This window comes from Ostrinia furnacalis, unplaced genomic scaffold, assembly GCF_004193835.3.
Source record: "Ostrinia furnacalis isolate ACB-3 unplaced genomic scaffold, ASM419383v2 OfSCF2653, whole genome shotgun sequence".
NCBI lineage: Eukaryota > Metazoa > Arthropoda > Insecta > Lepidoptera > Crambidae > Ostrinia > Ostrinia furnacalis.
Window position 1 is genome coordinate 32 of NW_021132892.1, and position 19,936 is coordinate 19,967.

General features: G+C 40.8%; 1 protein-coding gene across 1 annotated transcript; it reads right to left on the bottom strand.

Moving 5' to 3' along the window:
- Positions 1-215: 215 nt before the first annotated feature.
- On the bottom strand, positions 216-19,925 carry LOC114356113 (sideroflexin-1-3-like; the record flags this gene model as incomplete). The annotated part of the gene is made up of 14 exons (XM_028309199.1): positions 19,710-19,925; positions 17,198-17,376; positions 15,485-15,639; positions 14,719-14,836; positions 13,321-13,400; positions 10,201-10,226; positions 9,768-9,884; positions 9,603-9,676; positions 9,172-9,289; positions 8,856-8,929; positions 7,511-7,665; positions 6,881-6,998; positions 1,750-1,919; positions 216-400 (listed from the first exon to the last, which is right to left on the bottom strand). Coding segments are annotated over exons 2-14 (1,536 nt in total), but the record flags the coding sequence as incomplete, so codon positions are not given.
- Positions 19,926-19,936: the final 11 nt, after the last annotated feature.

The window sequence follows — 19,936 nt, forward strand, 5'->3', positions numbered from 1 at the left end:
CGTCGGGCTATGTCATTAAAACATACTGACCTTCAACTCAGGCTCCAAGCTCTCTACATCAATGGCGGCACGCTGCGGAAATATAGCGCAGCATAGTGGCGTGGCAAATGTCACGCAGAGTCCCACCAGAAACTACTGACTTCTTTTTGTTACCAACTATAGCCAGTTTCATCTTAGGGGAAAGTATATCCGACTACCAGTCCCACTCTACTGACCTTCAACTCAGGCTCCAAGCTCTCTACATCGATGGCGGCGCGCTGCGGGAATATAGCACAGCACAATGGCGTGGCAAATGTCACGCAGAGTCCCACTAGGAACAGCTGGAACGGGATGACGGCCATCGGGTAGTGGCAGAACAGGCCGCGGCGCGTCGCGTATGCGGTTATGAGTGGCGTCAAAGCTGGAAAGAAACGAAGGTTCGGTAAATATACCGAAAAACCTTTTTTCCAATAAAAAAAAGTGGAAAAAAGGTTTTTTGCACTGAAAAACATGTTTGGTTACTGCTTACACAACAAAAGTGACCACCGAACACTTTGGTCATGAGTAACAAAATGTTGTGTAAATTAAACAAATAATTCTGTAGTGAGCTAGATTTAGTTTGGATAGAGTTGACACTTAGTTCGCCTGTCACTTTTTTGTGTAAGCCGTAACCAAAAATCTTGTTCAGTGTGAATCTTGCCCGTTTTCATCGACAAGCCCCTGGGTTGTTCTACTAGGTGGTTCCTCAAATCTTACACTTACAAAAACTTGGGCTTGTCGGTGAAAACGCATTAGTTCATCTGATTGACTTAAAAGTGTAAGTCTAGTCCGTGAGTGTCATAGCGTGTGAATTCCCCCATCTCTCCGGGATAGAATGCCCCTCTCCCCTGGGCCAGAATGCCTTCCCCTGGGCCAAAATGGCCTACCCTACCCTAGAACAAAATACGCTCATCTGGGCTTGAATACCCTCCCGTAGGACAAAATGCCCTCCCCTGAGACAGAAGGGCCTCTCCTGAGCTAGAATACCCTCCTGAGGGACATAACGCCCTCCCCTAGACCAAAATACCCTCATCTGGGCCTCGAATACCCTCCCGTGGGACAGAATGCCCACCCCTGAGACAGAATGCCCTCTCCTGGGTCAGAATACCCTCCTGAGGGACAGAACGCCCTCCCCTAGACCAAAATACCCTCATCTTGGCCTGAATACCCTCCCGTGGGACAAAATGCCCACCCCTGAGACAGAATGGCCTCTCCTGGGCCAGAATGCCCTCCCCTGGGCCAAAATACTCCCCCTGGATACGCTTATAGTTTTCATATTGTAATGACCATGTACCGGAAAGCGCAGCGTAGGACGTCCACCCACAAGGTGGACCGACGACCTCATAAAGGTAGCGGGAAGGCGCGATGCAGGCCGCCACCAACCGGCCATTGTGGAAATCATTGGGGGAGGCTTATGTTCAGCAGTGGTCCTAGGGCTGAAATGATGATGATGATGATGAATGAAATCAAGTGGCAGTGGGCGGGGCACATAGCTCGTAGAGACGATGGCCGTTGGGGCAGGAAAGTCCTCGAGTGGCGACCACGGGCTGGAAGACGTAGCGTGGGCAGGCCTCCTACTAGGTGGACCGACGACCTCATAAAGGTAGCGGGAAGGCGCTGGATGCAGGCCGCCACCAACCGGCCATTGTGGAAATCATTGGGGGAGGCCTATGTTCAGCAGTGGACGTCCTAGGGCTGAAATGATAATGATGATGATGAATGACCACTCACTCATGCCGGGCAGCGCCATGATGACACGCGAGATGCACACGAGCGAGATGCCACGCATGGCAGCTGTCTTGCTCTCTCCCACGCGCTGCCCATCCGCGGTAAAAACTGGTGTGCCGTTCAGGATCTCACTGTGGAGGAAAGAGGGATTTAAAGGTAAGATTAAAAGGCGATTTTTGAGTGTAATAATTTAACTTTTTTCAGTGAAAACAGCGCCTTTGACAAAGGACAGTGCCAATCCATGTATGGAAGTTGGACCAAGTGCTGCCCAGAATCAAAACATAGTGCATTTTGTTCCTCAGGCCAATACTAATTTGTAAACCGGAGCGCACTGGAATCTATCCCTGGAGTTAAGAGAAAAAAAGAGTTTTGTTTTGAATTATTTGCATACAAAATATCATCGATGTATACGTACTACGCATAAGATTTCGCGATTTTAGCATTAAATAACACTCGCTATGTTGAACTTAACCATACTGCATCCGTACACCTTACTTTAGTACGACTTCGACATTCTTTATAAGCGATCAAGCGCTGTTGCAGTAGTTTGGTTAGTTGACAGAAATTAATTATTTCCAAAATGGAGCAAGAAGTTTTAGTTCTCTATTCTTGCAAAAAGTCAATTTATTTGTGTATTACAATCGATTATTAAAGTTATTGTAAGCTAAAACTTCTTGCTTCATTTTGGAAATAATTAATTTCTGTCAACTTACCAAGCAATTAAAACAGCGCTAGATCGTTTATAAAGGATGTCTAACGGCCGAATACTGAAACACTACTCAAATCTGTCACTCAGCTGACGGGCTCTTAAATTTAAGTATCCTTCAATTTTAAATGGTATTCTCAAACGCCACTCAACGGATTTGAAGCCGTGATCAGCTATGCAGCTCTCAAATGTTTACCTACTGGCAACATTTACCAAAAAAAGTATGTTTTCATTTACACAAATGATAACTTTACGTTTTTTATCCATTACACGCAGCATCGTTTGGTTATGTATTGTCTTTTATGGAAATATACTCAATCAACTTAACATAGAACAGTTTATTTTTAGTTTCTATTATATATAAATCTCGTTTTATCATATAAAAAAATTAATGCTTGCATTTTTATTTAATTAAAAAAATAATTTTATTCTGTAAGAAAATATCCGCCGTGAAGTTGCAGGAAAATTATTAGCGCGATTTGCTCTCGCATAGTTGCGAATGTAAGGGTCCGGCTGTGAGAGTGCCTATAGTAAAACGGGCATAATTTAAAAGACATTGCCTATAAAAAAATAAATCCGCATTGTTAAACTCCAGTTTGCATTAATAGTAATAAATAATAAAAAATCATTAATTTATTTGTATGAATCATTTTTGAAGTTGAAAAATTCCCACTGGACACCCTTTATTTCTTCTTCACTTCCCAATATTTCAATATACACCGGAAATAATATTCTACTAAGAATTCATAATTCAATTTTTTGTGTTTTAATGCCGGTTTTCTTTAATCAATCCTTATCAAAAACAACTGTCAAACGTCATTATGTTTTTGGTCAAAACATTAACGGTTTTCGAAGTTTTTACATAATTTCAGATTGAAATTTGAGAGTTGAAGGTCATTTTCGTTTTCGTTTTCGTTTTCGGCCGAAAATAAGACTGCAGCCGAAGCTTCGTTTTCGTTTCCGTTTTCGGCTGAAAATCCATATTCGGTCGGACACTACCAAGAAGTTACAAATCGAAGTCGTTGTTAATTTATAAACACGTCAAACTACCACTTGGGGCAATTGTTTCATATTATGAGGGTCAATTGCATATCAATCACGGCTTAGAATTGGAAATATTTATGCAGCGCGAATTGCAGGTGAATAATAACAGTTATGAACGGTTCTTTCGCTTTTTGGTCATCATTTTCTTCGTCACAAATAAGATGGTCACTCTCGTGTCAGTCAGACTTCACTTTTATTGTCTGAATCGGACCAACAACTTATACGTTGCTCTCATCATCTTAGCCAAAGGACGTCCACTGCTGAACATAGGCCTCCCCCAATGCTTTTCATGTTGCCCGGTTGGTAGCGGCCTGCGTCCAGCGCCTTCCTGCTACCTTTACGACGACATAAATTTTTCTAATACGTATTATTTCTTTTTGGAGAAATAAGTAAATAGGCAGTAAGTAGGTTTGCAAAATGTTTCTTCAATTTGGGAATCGAACCCAGGACCTACGGATTGACTTCAGTTGAATCTACTTCGAAATCGTGTTCTCCGGGATCTCAGATCATAGTCTATGATCTGAGTTCGGGATAAAGAAAGAAGGTCTAGCTTGTGGTCTAGCCTTGATTTATCGTGACTGTATAGGTAGGTATTATTTAACCGGGCACATGGCAGCATTAGGTCATCGCACTTGACAAGTAATAATGTAAAAGATACAATATTTATATTGATAACAACTATAAGTAATTGCGACATATGAGTGACCTTTTGACATGTTTCTGATATAAGTCGCGTGGCGATAAAAGAATGAATAAAAATGAGGACAGTGACATTCTGTCATCATCATATGCCTTCTAGCCAGGTTATCTGTATTGCAGCAAGATTTTGTCTCTTGCAATACCTGCACTATATTTTCAGAACACATGTGTTGGATATCGTCCCTATTTTTTCCGCTTAAGTAGTGGTTAAAAAGTTATAAATTTTGAATTCTAAAAGGAAATATACAAATACGATCAAGTACCTAAGTTGTGCGTGAAACGCAGAACCGGGAAACGCAGCGTGGACGTCCACCTACAAGGTGGACCGACATCATAAAGGTAGCAGGAAGGCGCTGGACGCAGGCCGCTACCAACCGGGCAACATGGAAAGCATTGGGGGAGGCCTTCCTATGTTCAGCAATGATTATGGTCCTCCTATGGCTGAGACTGACTGAGACGATGATGAAATTGTGCGTGACAAAAGTTATGGGCATGGGTTAGTTTTTGACCATGAAACGACTTGGAGTGACAGCACATCAAGCTACTCTGTGGCATCTTATTTATTCTAGTTGTAAAAGGTGATATTTTGCAACCAAGATGTAATAACTGTTAGGATTATATTATCTTTGGAAGTGTATTAAATATTAAAAAGTTAACTGTTTCCGGTAGAACGCTCTTCCCTCTTCCGGCTATGTACGAACAAGATGTGTCTGTGTAAGAACCCGAATAATAAATGCTTATCTCGCTAACTATCGGTCTTTTCATTAAAGAAACACAAGTTCTGATAGGTTATGGGCCCAGACGCCCGTTAGTTAGAGTTAGGGAAAGTTTTAATTGTAGATTATTCGGGAAAAAGCGGATTTGTGAAATATAAAAATGGCGATGTCAAGTAGTAACACGCCGCTACCGCAATTGAGTGCAGGGGCATACGACAACTGGGTTTTCAGGATAAAATGCATACTCGCAGAAAAAGGTCTAACAGAAGTTTTGGATATAAAGAAAATAGTAGACTGTGATGAGAAGATGAAACTCATGGATGCAAAAGCGAGAAGTATCATCGTCCAAAGCGTGACAGACCAACACTTAAACCTGATAAAAGAAAGCACAAGCGCGAAAGAAATGTTAGAAGTTTTGAAAAACACATTCCAACGAAACACGGTCATATCAAAAATATGCCTAAGAAGAAAGTTATTGACTTTGAAACATACAGGAAAATTAGAAGAATATTTCGCCAATTTCGACAATCTTATAAGAGAATTAGAAGTGTCAGGAGAGAAAATTGCAGAAAATGAAAAAATCAGCTACCTCTTAACTGGATTGGGAGAGGAATTCAACGCAATAATAACAGCAATGGAAACGGTAAACCAAGAGCTAAGGCTCGACTTCGTAAAGTCTAGATTGCTTGACAATGAGATAAAGAGGGAATATAGTAGCACAGAACCACAATCTTCATTTGTCATCAAATGCTATACATGCCATAAAAAAGGGCATAAATCCTTCGAGTGCAAAAGCCGAGGACGAGGCAGAGGCCGCAGATATAGAGGTACTACAAGAACACAGTATAATGAAACAGCACAACCTGCAGAGAGTAGCAAATTCATGTGTAATGAAAATCAGTGACCAAGGTACATCGCTAGTTGGGTGGTCAAGGTACAACATTACGACTACTTCAATTAATAAGCATAATAAACCCACTTCCATTTGAGCTTAGGATCTGAAACTCATATCGTCCAGTAGCTAGATATATAAAGATTATCTTCAAACTATAACCGTTTTGTCAAACATGCAACATTTTTCATAAATTGACATGAAGTAAACCTCCAAAATCTCACTGCGTCAGTATAAAATATTAAATTACCATTTTTTCTTGTACTTGCACGGCGTCGGCGAATCTTAGCTAACTTCACGTTAATGTTGACAAATAACGTATGTAATACCCTAGACAACTTTTCATAAAACCGCATAATTTAAAAAATATATACAATTGTTTTAGGTACAACTCTGTCCAAGGTTCAACAGGTTCCCCTACGTAGGTATTATGTACCTACCTAGAAATTTAACTAACCAAAGTTAAACTTGTTTAATCAGTTAGTGAAAACCTTGTTTTCCTAAATATCTGAATATGAAGATTTTCATGATCAAATAAAAATAAAAGAGCTACTTACAGGTTAAAGAGAAAATATCTTCTAATAGAACTGAGGGCCGAGTGTGAGTTTTCATCAAACGCGCTTACTAGTGAGCGCGGCAAAAAATTACATTTTTAATGTATGACGGATTGTACAGCGCCCTTAGCGGGAAACGTTCAAAAACTAACATTTTCATACATTTTTTAAACGCGCTCACTAGGTAAACACACACTCAGCCCACTGGAAGGTCGTGAGAAGTTTGTATCAGGATGCGGTCGTTGTGGAAATCCTTGGAGGAGGCCTTTGTCTACAGTGAACGTCATTTAGCTGAAACGAGCGATCAATTATAAAATAGACTAAAAAAACTCATAAAACTCATTTATTTTGCAAATAAGCTTTTAAAAAGCACTTTTAAATGTCCCAGTATTAACCCTAGCACTGCTTCGGGACAATAAATGGGCCAATGCTGAGAAGAAGCAGCGCAAGAAACTCAAGTCACTATTGTCAGCCCCCTTTTCAAGGGTTTAATCTTAACAAACTGCAATAATTTGTCACTTACGATGAAGACATGGGGGTATCACCAGACCGGTTGGTGTAGTTGACCACGGCGTTGAACGTCTGATTCACCCACTGCCAGAACACGGTCGCGGCTGTCGTCTTGTAGAACGTGATCATTCCTGATGGCAAGCGGATTCAGGTTAGATGTCGATATTACTGAAATAAGGTTTAATCCGGCTCGAAGGACCAATTATTAATCGTAAGCGCTTTGCTAACTCTTTTATAGTGCGAACAGCTAGGGACTGGAATTCGCTGCCTGCTGCTGTCTTTCCTGAACATTAAAGTCTCGTCAAGGCGAGAGTGAATAGGCGGCAGATTTTGTGCCATCCTAGACTGCATCAGGTGTGATTGCAGTCAAGTCAAATATATGCTTTGTTCTGCATAAAAAAATGCACCCATCTCTCGCAATTTGCTTACGCAGCAATATCAGATGTACCGACTAACTAGCGATATTACTGTTTGTAAATCTGTCTACTCTTTCAAGTTATTTCAGTTCACTGGAAAAACAAACAAGTGTTATCAAACGAAATCCGAATTCCGCACCTAACTACTGTAGGTCTAGCGCCTAACTCAAACGGACAAACGTCAGCCATATAACTACTAGATTTATTAGAAGGTAAAAATAACTCACCTCCAGTGATGATAGTGTTCATGGGAGCCTGTGACGCCATGCGGCCGATGAGCAGCATCTTCTCTCCGGTGTCCGGGTGGAACGCGCTGTCGTACAGGTACTTGGTCTTCCACAGCTTCTCCTCGTCGTACCCTGGTGGCATGCGGCGAGTTTTCCTACATGGGAGATAGATTCTTTTACTTGAACTTCGGGAAGAATGCGTGCTCTTGGGATTTCTTCAGATAATATTGAGAAAAAATATTTCAAGAGTGTTTTATGGTCCATGTAAGTTTGTGTACAATTTTACGTGCCTTCTGACATGACGGTTAAGTATGGTGAACGAGGCGCACTGCCTAGTATTAGGTGTACCTACTGATAAGTAAGCATGGAAGACTCTTTTCACTAAGTTTCGAAGTCCTTTGAATGAGGATCATTTCGATTTTTAGCTGTGAATGCAGATTTATAGGTCTAAGAAATCCTTAATATACAGTCCAAAAATTTTTGTTCTACGACAAAAATTGACGAAGTTATGGCCAAATTACTAAAAAAGTTTACTGACCGCCCGGCGCGGGACCGATGACGTCATTATATCCGATCCGAACGCTGCCGGCGTACTGCGTGGATAGAAAATATTTTTTTCTAGCCAAACTATCAGTTTTAGAGAAAAACTTGTTATGACATTTATTCATCAGAATAAAGTAAGCTATCGATAGGTAATTTTTTTAAATAGAAATTGTGAAAAATATCTCAAAAAATCCATACGCTCATACGATTCAATGGAACGCGGAGACGCGATTAGGGTCTCCGCGATGGTATATTTGGCGATTTATTCAAATGAATAAATGTTATTAAAAGTTTTTTTCTAAAACTGATAGTTTAGCTGGAAAAAAATATTTTCCATCCCAATAGTACGCCGGCTGCGCTCGATTCGGATATAGTGACGTCACGCGGCCCTGCGTACGTTGTCTTTTAGCGGCAAAAACGGCCTATGTTTATTACTTAATATCTTCGTAAGTAATGGTCCGATTTGGATAATTCAAAAAGATATATCTTTCTTATGTCTTAAAGATTAACGTAGATACTAGTTTTATTGAATTTTCTACAACAGTACTGATCCTCATTGTGACGGCTCTGTCGCCCATGGTCATGGTCAGACGTAATAAAACCTGGGTTCATTCTAGATGCATGCTCTGTCGTCCTAGCAGCGGTCACTCAAGACGGCAATACACTAAAATGCTGCTTGCTGTCAAAACAGTGTCTAGCTCTAATGTGATGTCAAAGTTTTGACGAAAGGGGCGTGCGTCCAAAGACAATCTTTATCTCTATCTACTCCCAACAAATACCGTTGGCCCTGAATATAACCTACCTGAACTCGGTGACGACTCTCTTGGCCTCGTCGAGCTCCTTGTCGGAGGCTAGCGCGTTCATAGGGTTGGTGAGCTGCAGAAGTGGATCGCGCGGCCCATGTACGTGCTTTTATAGCGTAACTTGCCGCGGTCGATCCTAAGTATAAGCTACCTGAACTCGGTGACGACTCTCTTGGCATCGTCGAGCTCCTGGTCGAAGAAGCGTTCATGGAGTTTGTGAGCTGCTGGAAGTGGATCGCGCGGTCCTTTTACGTGGCTGGTCGCAGCGCGGCTGTCGAGGTCGATAAGTATGAGCTACCTAAACTCGGTGACTACTCTCTTGGCCTCGTCGAGCTCCTTGTCGGAGCGAGCATTCATGGAGTTTGTGAGCTGCTGGAAGTGGATCGCGCGGCCCATGTACGTGCCTTTATAGCGTGACTTGCCGCGGTCGATCCTAAGTATGAGCTACCTGAACTCGGTGACGACTCTCTTGGCCTCGTCGAGCTCCTTGTCGGAGCGAGCGTTCATGGAGTTTGTGAGCTGCTGGAAGTGGATCGCGCGGTCCTTTTACGTGGCTGGTCGCAGCGCGGCTGTCGAGGTCGATAAGTATGAGCTACCTAAACTCGGTGACTACTCTCTTGGCCTCGTCGAGCTCCTTGTCGGAGCGAGCATTCATGGAGTTTGTGAGCTGCTGGAAGTGGATCGCGCGGCCCATGTACGTGCCTTTATAGCGTGACTTGCCGCGGTCGATCCTAAGTATGAGCTACCTGAACTCGGTGACGACTCTCTTGGCCTCGTCGAGCTCCTTGTCGGAGCGAGCGTTCATGGAGTTTGTGAGCTGCTGGAAGTGGATCGCGCGGTCCTTTTACGTGGCTGGTCGCAGCGCGGCTGTCGAGGTCGATAAGTATGAGCTACCTAAACTCGGTGACTACTCTCTTGGCCTCGTCGAGCTCCTTGTCGGAGCGAGCATTCATGGAGTTTGTGAGCTGCTGGAAGTGGATCGCGCGGCCCATGTACGTGCCTTTATAGCTTTTTTTAATGTTGCCATACTAAAACATAAGTGGAATATTGTTATTAGAAGTTTTTATTAGTAGATAAAAATTATTTTGTTTTGCAATTAAAAGTTAAAGCCTAACTTGTAATTGAGAGGGAGTGTTAGGATTATATTATCTTTGGAAGTGTATTAAATATTAAAAAGTTAACTGTTTCCGGTAGAACGCTCTTCCCTCTTCCGGCTATGTACGAACAAGATGTGTCTGTGTAAGAACCCGAATAATAAATGCTTATCTCGCTAACTATCGGTCTTTTCATTAAAGAAACACAAGTTCTGATAATAACTGTGCAGCCAAGCCAGGATCTACATACATCTTGATTGCCCATAAAAACCCAACCTGTGAAGGTCAAGTTTGTTCCGGGGGAAAGTTAAACTGTCATTGGACCCGCAACGAAATTAATCAGAAGAACATAGGAGGAGTTCGAAGTTAAGGTTCGACTTCCCTCCATTTATAATAGTGTAGGTAGTTGACTGTCCTTATTTAGTAGGTATTAAGCCAAAAATAATCTGTTGTTATGTTATGGTGGGTATAATACTGAAACCACACTCCATCATCGTGCCAAACACCCGACACACCTCCGTAAGTTCCATGACGTAGAGTGATAATGAGATAGCCGCATATTTACGTTACGTAAACTTGAAAAATAACGATATGATACGATATTATGTAGATAACAGCGTTATTGCGATATTTGATTTATTACAGCATTTTGTGATAACACACTGCGTTCTTTATTCAGCTGGTGTAACACGAAAACAATTTGGTGAGTATTGAGGTAACAACTACGTCGGGTTAAAACTTGGTCATATATAGCATTTATAAGAAGTCGTGAATAATTACGGATGAACGCACCACACTTAGTAAGAAAAAAAGATAACCCGTTTTCACCATCAATTCCTAATTTTTAAGTGACCCCTATGAAAACAAAATTCCTGATCGAAATGAAACCGGGCATTAAAGTTATAATACTTAGGCAGTGCCGTAACTAGCCGTTTATGCGCCCGGTGCGAGAAATATAAAAAAATGTAACCTTTTTGAATAAAAAGTAACCTTCTACGGGGCGGAGCGATTGTGTAAGTTCACTATCGAAAAACATTGGCTAAAACTCATTTTTTATAACAAATAATAAATCAAATTCATGTTTACATGCAGTTTATGACATAATTTTTAAATTGTCACTATTAATATTTTTTACTGAATAACCTGTACATCTCCTCAGCTAGATTGACAGATTTGCTTAGAACTTCTAAGTTAGAAGTGGCGCCCTCCAAATGAATATAGACAGAAATTGTCTCATAGTTACGGTATAGGTACTTTTGTTTGTGTATGTAATATTGCGAGCAAGACAAGGTGGATTTATATTTGTCTGATGTGTCGTGACGTGACGCGTCAGAACTGTATCGGTTCCATACATAAGCCATCACAACACAACACGTTACGCACTAGTGTGAACGTTACCATCCTACTAATATTATAAACGCGAAAGTTTGTATGGATGATGGATGGATGTTTGTTACTCTTTCACGCAAAAACTGAATGGATTTTAATGAAACTTTACAATAATATAGCTTATACATCAGAATAACACATAGGCTACAATTTATAAACATATTGTTCGAAATACTAATCCTGCGCAGACGAAGTCGCGGGCACCAGCTAGTACTAAATGTATGAAACCGATACCGTTCTGACGCGTCACGTCACGACACATCAGACAAATATAAAACCACCTTTACAAGTGTTGTTGTTTCAAGATCGCTTGAAAAATGCCATATAGATAATAATATAGATAGTACAGAGGGCGCGTCTACACCATATTCGCAATAAAACAAAATATACCTACTAACTACCATGCATGAAACAAAACTAGATACTGGTCTGGTCATTTCTGCGCCCCTCCAGGGTCTGCGCCCTGTGCCTGGGCACCGCTGGCACCGCCCTAGTTACGGCACTGTACTTAGGTGCATTTTTGCAACAAAAAAACCTGTGTAAAGTAGCCTGACGTGCTGTCTATAGTTCAAAATTTTGTAACAAGGAAGCTGCATTTAAGAAAAAAGTCAAGTCAAAGTCAAAATCTAAATACCGATAAAAATTATAAGACTCCCCGCAAACTACAGATACAGACTTTAATCTTATTTTATGGCAAAGGTTACGTCTTAATCATAATTAATTCATTTAAGTATTCATTGCATCATGTAGTATTGTAGTACAGGGATGTCATTTTGGTAATATAGGAAAATGTATAAGAGCTACATATTTTTAAGATGTAGTTTTTAACTACACTTATTTTTCTTGCGATAAATCATTATACTATGACAATTTGAGTATTATCGATCATTCTATATGAACTGTGCCTTTGAATTGAGATAAATATTGAATCTACTTATTGATGATTTCAGAGGTTGTATGTCGTCCACTTGACATAGTGGTTCGTATACTCGGCCTCTAACGCCTAATTGTCGTGGGTTCGAATCCCGTGTCGGTAAATGTGAGAGTTAAAGATCCTGTTTGAAGGTAGACTTGATAGATAGTTGTAAAAACACAAAGTACCTAATTGTGTTGTGTGAGGTAATGTTGCCATTCAATGACATGCAAATTTGATGCATGTAGAGAATATGAAAACTTTAGTTTTCAGGTTAAGAGTTAGCTCTTAACCTGAAAACTAAAGTTTTCATATTTTTGTAAAACAAGAAAAATGTCTTGTACCTAAATCATCTGACCTTCACGAATATTGTATCCGTTTGTCAAAACTAGAGATAAATATAGACCGCATAAGTAATGAGTAGTGAGTAGTAGTCATCACTTCTGAAATGTGAAAGTAAATAAATGATATGATTTGATTTGAATTTCCTACGGTAGTTGAGAGATTATTATACGTAGATAAGTACAACAGAGTTGTCATAAGTCTCGCAATCATTTTACGTGACAAAAATACTCCAACCCCCTTACTTTACTACGTTAAGTATGGAAATGTCACTTTAAAACAGTGTTCAATTATAGGGTGTAACTTTTTATTATCAAGGGGGCAATGCATAATCTAAGCTAAAGACTAAAACCATTTTTTTTCTTGGCTTTCGCGGTTTGCGTTTACTGAAACCATAAGTATCCTATTTTTTATAAATCAAGGATAGTAGGACCTACTTCTTCTGCTTTCCTAACCCGACTGGTCAGCCAGTGGGTGGAGTGCGCAGGTCAAATTCGGCATTAATCATCATCATCATTTCGGCCATAGGATGTCCACTGCTGACCATAGGCCTCCCCCAATGATTTCCACTATGGCCGGTTGGTGGCCTTCCTTAGCGCCTTCCTGCTACCTTTATGAGGTCGTCGGTCCACCTTACCTAATTCGGTATCTACCCCTGGTAAATAGTAGTGGGTCATGCTCCTTCAGTGGAGACCAAATGACCGATGATGATGACTTACTTCTAGCTTACCTTAACTTTGCTGTTGAGGTACAGAGCCGTTCCCAACGCGCCACCGCAAGCAGCGCAGTAGGACGCAAACAGTTGTCTGGGCGAAGAAAATAGAAAGAGTAAGAAATAAATTAAATAAAACAAATGGTAGGGTACATCGTCAATAGGCTAGTCTACTATATAAAAATAAGTCGGGTTTTCCTCCCTGACGCTATAACTCCAGAACGCACGAACCGATTTCCACGGTTTTGCATTCGTTGGAAAGGTCTCGGGCTCCGTGAGGTTTATAGCAAAGAAAATTCAGGAAAAATTTCAACAGAAAAGCGGGAAGGGGGTAAAACGGGATCCACGCGTACGAAGTCGCGGGCGGCCGCTAGTTTCTTATATAAAAAACTTTTAGTCCGTCAATTACACTATCAAAAAATATTGGACACATATATTTTTATTTGAAAATCAAACAAGTAATTACGAAATAATGATGCATTGTTTCGCGTGACGTCATAAAATGCTACACTTTTAAGCACGCCTTGACGTCACGGGGTACCTCTATTGAACTTTGGCGCGCTGTATGTCTTTCAATTTTCATTAGTTTGAAAAAGTGAAAAATACGTGTCAAGTATTTTTTGATAACTCACTTAACCGACAGGCTGTAGGTACATCAAACTCTTGCTTTTTTATCCTGCCTTACTCTACTTAAACTTACTCTACTTAACTACAGGCAAAATTATTTTCACTGGATTAGGAACAATGTTAGGTAGGTAAATGAATTTGGGCAACATTGACATCTTTCACATTAGCGACAGCTGAGCGACTGGTTTTAAGGAAAGTTAAGTAAGTTGTTTTTCTAAATTGTTTTCAAATTGTTTTAGGTAGGTAAATAATACAGTACGTAGGTATTATGTAGTAATTTAACTAACCAAAGTATCATCAGTTACAGTTAGTGTAAAACCTGGTTTTCCTAAATGTTTGAATATGAAGATTTTCATATGATCAAATGCAGATAAAAGAACTACAGGTTATAGAGAAATCATCTTCTAACTGGAAGGTCGTGGGAAGTATCAGGATGCGGGCAGCGCAGGACCGGTCGTTGTAGAAATCCTTGGGGAGACTTTTGTCTACAGTGGACGTCATTTGGCTGAAATGAGCGATCAATCTAAATACTTAAAAATAACTCAAAGGTGACTGACTGACTGACATAGTGATCTATCAACGCACAGCCCAAACCACTGGTCGGATCGGGCTGAAATTTGGCATTCAGGTAGATGTTATGACGTAGGCATCCGCTAAGAAAGGATTTTACGAAACTTCACCCCTAAGGGGGTAAAACGGGATCCACGCGTACGAAGTCGCGGGCGGCCGCGGCCGCCTGCTAGTATAAGTAATTTAAAAAGCAACTACAATAATATGTCACTTACGATGAAGACATGGGCGTGTCACCAGACCGGTTGGTGTAGTTGACCACGGCGTTGAACGTCTGATTCACCCACTGCCAGAACACGGTCGCGGCTGTCGTCTTGTAGAACGTGATCATTCCTGAGAACAAGCAGCTTCAGCTTAGATGTCGTCTAAAGAATCTGTTTCATTTCATTATAATTGCTGAAAAAGGTGAGATCCGGCTTGAAGGACCAATTATTAATCGTACAAGCGCTTCGCTAACTCTTTTATAATGCGAACAACTTGGGACCTGAATACGCTGCCTGCTGCTGTCTTTCCCGAACTTTAAAGTCTCGTCAAGGCGAGAGTGAATAGGCTGCAGATTTTGTGCCATCCTAGACTGCATCAGGTGTGATTGCAGTCAAGTCAAATATATGCTTTGTTCTGCATAAAAAAATGCACCCATCTCTCGCAATTTGCTTACGCGGCAATATAAGATGTACCTACTTACCGACTACCGATTATTATTACTGTTTGTGAATTCTATCTACTCTTCAAGTTATTTAGATTCACTAAAAAAACTTACAAGTGTTATTTATCCAACGAAATTTGAACCTTACTACAGCTAAGCGAAGAATTTGAAGCGACAGACGATAGCCGAACGGTGAAGGTATCGGACTGGCTGACTCGTGATCCTAGGAATGCGGGTGTGGTGACCTTATTTAGCTTACAACGAGGGGTTGACGGAACTATTAGTAATTTGTATTTACAAAATATTTTTTTAAAAGAGAAGAGATAATGCCTTACCTCCTGTGATGATAGTGTTCATGGGAGCCTGTGACGCCATGCGGCCGATGAGCAGCATCTTCTCTCCGGTGTCCGGGTGGAACGCGCTGTCGTACAGGTACTTGGTCTTCCACAGCTTCTCCTCGTCGTACCCTGGTGGCATGCGGCGAGTTTTCCTACAAGAGAGCACATTTTCTTTTACTTGAACTTCGAGAAGAATGCGTGCTCTTGGGATTTCTTCAGATAATATTGAGAAAAGATATTTCAAGTGTGTTTTATGGTCCATGTAAGTTTGTGTACAATTTTACGTGCCTTCTGACATGACGGTAAAGTATGGTGAACGAGGCGCACTGCCTAGTATTACCAGAGGCGGGGCAAGACCTAAATTTGATGTGGGCAAGACAGATTTCGCGAGGCCTTGTTCTGTGGCGACCTGAAGACGGATTTTATGAAATAATAAAAAAAAAGGGTCAAAGGTCTATACATTGACAGTTTCTGATTTCTTGATTCAGTGATTATTTTTAAAGGAATATTGCGCCAAAGAATAATGTTCGTCACTTAAAACCGTGTTGTTGCTTAATTTTGTGTCTGATTATGGCTGAATTTGTTTGGAAAAAAATATATTTTTATTTTTAACTACATTGTTTAGCTATCGATAATTTATATTTTAATAGTCAATGTTCGTATTGTGATATTGTCATCTCCACCTTGTACCTATACATTTTTTCAAAATTTTTGATGCGCGAGGCCCCTTGTACCGCGAGGCCGTAGGCGGTGGCCCACGTCGCCTACGCCTTACGCCGCCTCTGAGTATTACAATAGGTGTACCTACTGATAAGCATGGAAGACTACAGGCTCTTTTCAGTAAGTTGTGAAATCCCTTGTAGAAGAGTGACGGCTCACTGTCACCTATGGTCATGGTCAGGCGTACTAAAACCTGGGTTCATTCTAGATGCATGCTCTGTCGCCCTAGCAGCGGTCACTCAAGACGGCACGGCACCAAAATGCTGCTCGCTGTCAAAAAAAGTTTTGACAAAAGGGGCGCGCGTCCAAAGACAATCTTTATCTCTATCTACTCCCAACAAATACCGTTGGCCCTGAATACAACCTACCTGAACTCGGTGACGACTCTCTTGGCCTCGTCGAGCTCCTTGTCGGAGGCTAGCGCGTTCATAGGGTTGGTGAGCTGCAGAAGTGGATCGCGCGGCCCATGTACGTGCTTTTATAGCGTAACTTGCCGCGGTCGATCCTAAGTATGAGCTACCTAAACTCGGTGACTACTCTCTTGGCCTCGTCGAGCTCCTTGTCGGAGCGAGCATTCATGGAGTTTGTGAGCTGCTGGAAGTGAATCGCGCGGCCCATTTACGTGCCTTTATAGCTTGACTTGCCGCGGTCAATCCTGAGTATGAGCTACCTGAACTCGGTGACGTCGTGACGACTCTCTTGGCCTTGTCGAGTTCCTGGTCAAAGGAGCGTTCATGGAGTTAGTGAGCTGCTGGAAGTGAATCGCGCGGCCCATGTACGTGCTTTGGTCGTAGCGCAGCTGTGTAGGTCGATCCTAAGAACTCCTAAGTATGAGCTACCTGAACTCGGTGACGACTCTTTTGGCCTCGTCGAGCTCCTTGTCGGAGGCGAGCGCGTTCATAGGGTTGGTGAGCTGCAGGAAGTGGATCGCGCGGCCAATGTAAGTGACTGGTCGCAGCGCGGCTGTCGAGGTCGATAAGTATGAGCTACCTGAACTCGGTGACGACTCTCTTGGCCTCGTCGAGCTCCTTGTCCGAAGCGAGCGCGTTCATAGGGTTGGTGAGCTGCAGAAAGTGGATCGCGCGGCCCATGTACGTGCTTTGGTCGTAGCGCGGCTTGTCGAGGTCGATCGACATCTTGGCTGATTTTTTTCTGGACTGGTTTGATTCCTGGGAAAATATGATGAGAATTATTTGGGTATTTAGAACATTTGATAGGGGATAAGAAGAAGAAAGATCATTCTCGTCGATTACGAAAAAGCACTACTTAGTTGCTTAACTATAAAATAACCCTCTTTCTGGCACAGTCGGGTCAAACAAACGAATCAGAGAAAACATTAGTAAATGTCATCATTACAATAATATCTGTTCAAGTACACAGCCATGATGCAAATTAGTTCTGTAAACATTACAGGAAATAGATCGCGACGTCATCGCGTCAGTAAACTTATTTTCATGACGTGCCTCGATAAGTAAAACATACAAACTCGTCAAAATAAACGTACTAATGTCTCCGTGTAGACTTTGCGTGACCTTTACTCTGGAATGAAATTGTGTTTCGCATAATTTGTGAGCCGGAATACAAACTTCTTATTTTTAGTTTTTTTTTTATATTTTTATCCACAACGAGGAAGCTCTTGGCCTGTATCTCACCTGATGGTAGTGACGATCAGGCCCAAGGTGGATGCGAGCTTCACCCGGAATCCTCAACCACAGAGGAACTGGCTATCTTACCTCTAACTGCCGGAACACAACAATGCTGTTAACATTGTTGTTATGGCGACAGACTTAGGTAAGATGGTAGCTAGCCAGGCAAACTTAGAACAAGCCCTACCACCAACCAAACCGAACAGAAAAATCTGCCCCCACTGGAAATCGAACCTCTCTGCGTCTGAAGCAGGTGGTCTTACCACTAGACCACAGACGCTGTTAATTTTACTACAGGGTTAACAAGTAGGTACCTATTAGCATTTAATCTTGAAGCGAGAATAGCCCAACGGTTGCTGTCGTTTCAGGTCGGATCCCAGGAACACGGGTTCAATTTCCGCAGCGCCGCTGGACTTCGTGGTGAACCCACTCGTAAAACAAGACAAGCATATAGCTAGCTTACCTCAAGGACTATTATTTGTAATTATTCTTTAATTGGTGATAGAAAGTTTTGAAAATGGATCACGGGACCACCAAAGTCAAACTCTATCTACCCACCCTGATCAAGGCCTAGTGTCGGATAACTTTTACTTTTTCGGGTTTTGAATCATGTTTTGACGAAGTATTTGTCGAAAATTAGTCTTCTGCCAGTTCTCCTCGGATCTTAATCTTGAACTGTTTATGAGAATAATAATACATTAGGTAAGTTAGATAATATTTAATGGAACAATATTACACAATTCTTATCAGGAACGCGCATTGAACCATATGACATTTTAAGGATACTGTACAATGTTAAAACAAAATAAAAGTTAGTAGTTTTTTCAAGATAGGATTTAGTAAGTAAGTGTCCTCAAGAAAGACGAGTTACTTAGCTATAGGGACTAAGTAATCTGTTGTGGATAGGGCAAATTATTTTTTAAAACTTGTGTCAACATTTTTTTCGAAATGTTAGGCCTATAATATTTATAAATTCGAGGCAAGAATTTAAATTTTGGAACTGCGGTATTTTGCCAATTTTTTTTTATTAATATTAAAAATAGGTGCATTGAATACGCTCGCTTGGGTTTGCCAAGAAACATAATTATAATTGGTAGGTCAGTTTATTTAAATTTTGAAAAATAAAGTATTCACAGTTGTTCAAACATTTATATTTCACACGATTGTGTTATCTCTCTCATTAAGTAAGTAAGTAGGTGTGCTTTTATTTTTCTTTTCCGTTATCACGAAATCAGTTCTTATCAGAACTTGTTATCTGGATTATACTTGTTATTACATTTTTATATAATTCACGATTTGTTTTTGTAGGTTTATTAATTAGTAAAAATAATTATTTATTGCGCCGGTACGGTATTATTCTACGCTCGTAATTAATAAAATAAATATTATTCAGAATATAGGTATATCATCACCTAATACTTTTAATAAAGTGGGCGTTTCTTTTTCGGGAAAAAATAGCACACAAAGATACACCCAAAAATGTTTTAGGAACACTATTTCAGCTGAAAATTAATGAAAAATTGGGTGGTATAATATCTTACATAATAAAATACTAATTACAACTAATTACTACAGCAGTTTTAGATATTATTGTATCAAAAGAAACCGTGACCCGAGCACCTTCTTATCAATAGAATATTGTGATGATAATGACTGGCATCTCTTGCCTTGACATCTTCACAAGGATCAATAAAAGTAACAAATTGGCACTTACACTCGTAAAATTCGTTTAAAAACTGAAAAAAGCTTGATTATTATTTTGGAAATTATGCTACAGGGACTGCATTACATAATAACTAATAAAATTTAAAGAAATTGAAATTTTCATTGAAATAAATGTTCCAAAATTCACTTACCTAAAAAAGTGGTTCCAAAATATTTCTTGTACACGAAAAGTGGCGGATTAAACAAGATGTTGTAAATTGGCCTCGATAAGCTCGTTACGGACACGTAAGTTTCATTTTTTTGTCCAATTCTGTGTTTTATCGATGTGAATAGTTCAAATGTTGCGCCGTGACAGCGTCTCGGAAAATGACATAAAAATCAATTTGTTTCAGATGTTGACAAAAGGAACTGTGGCGCT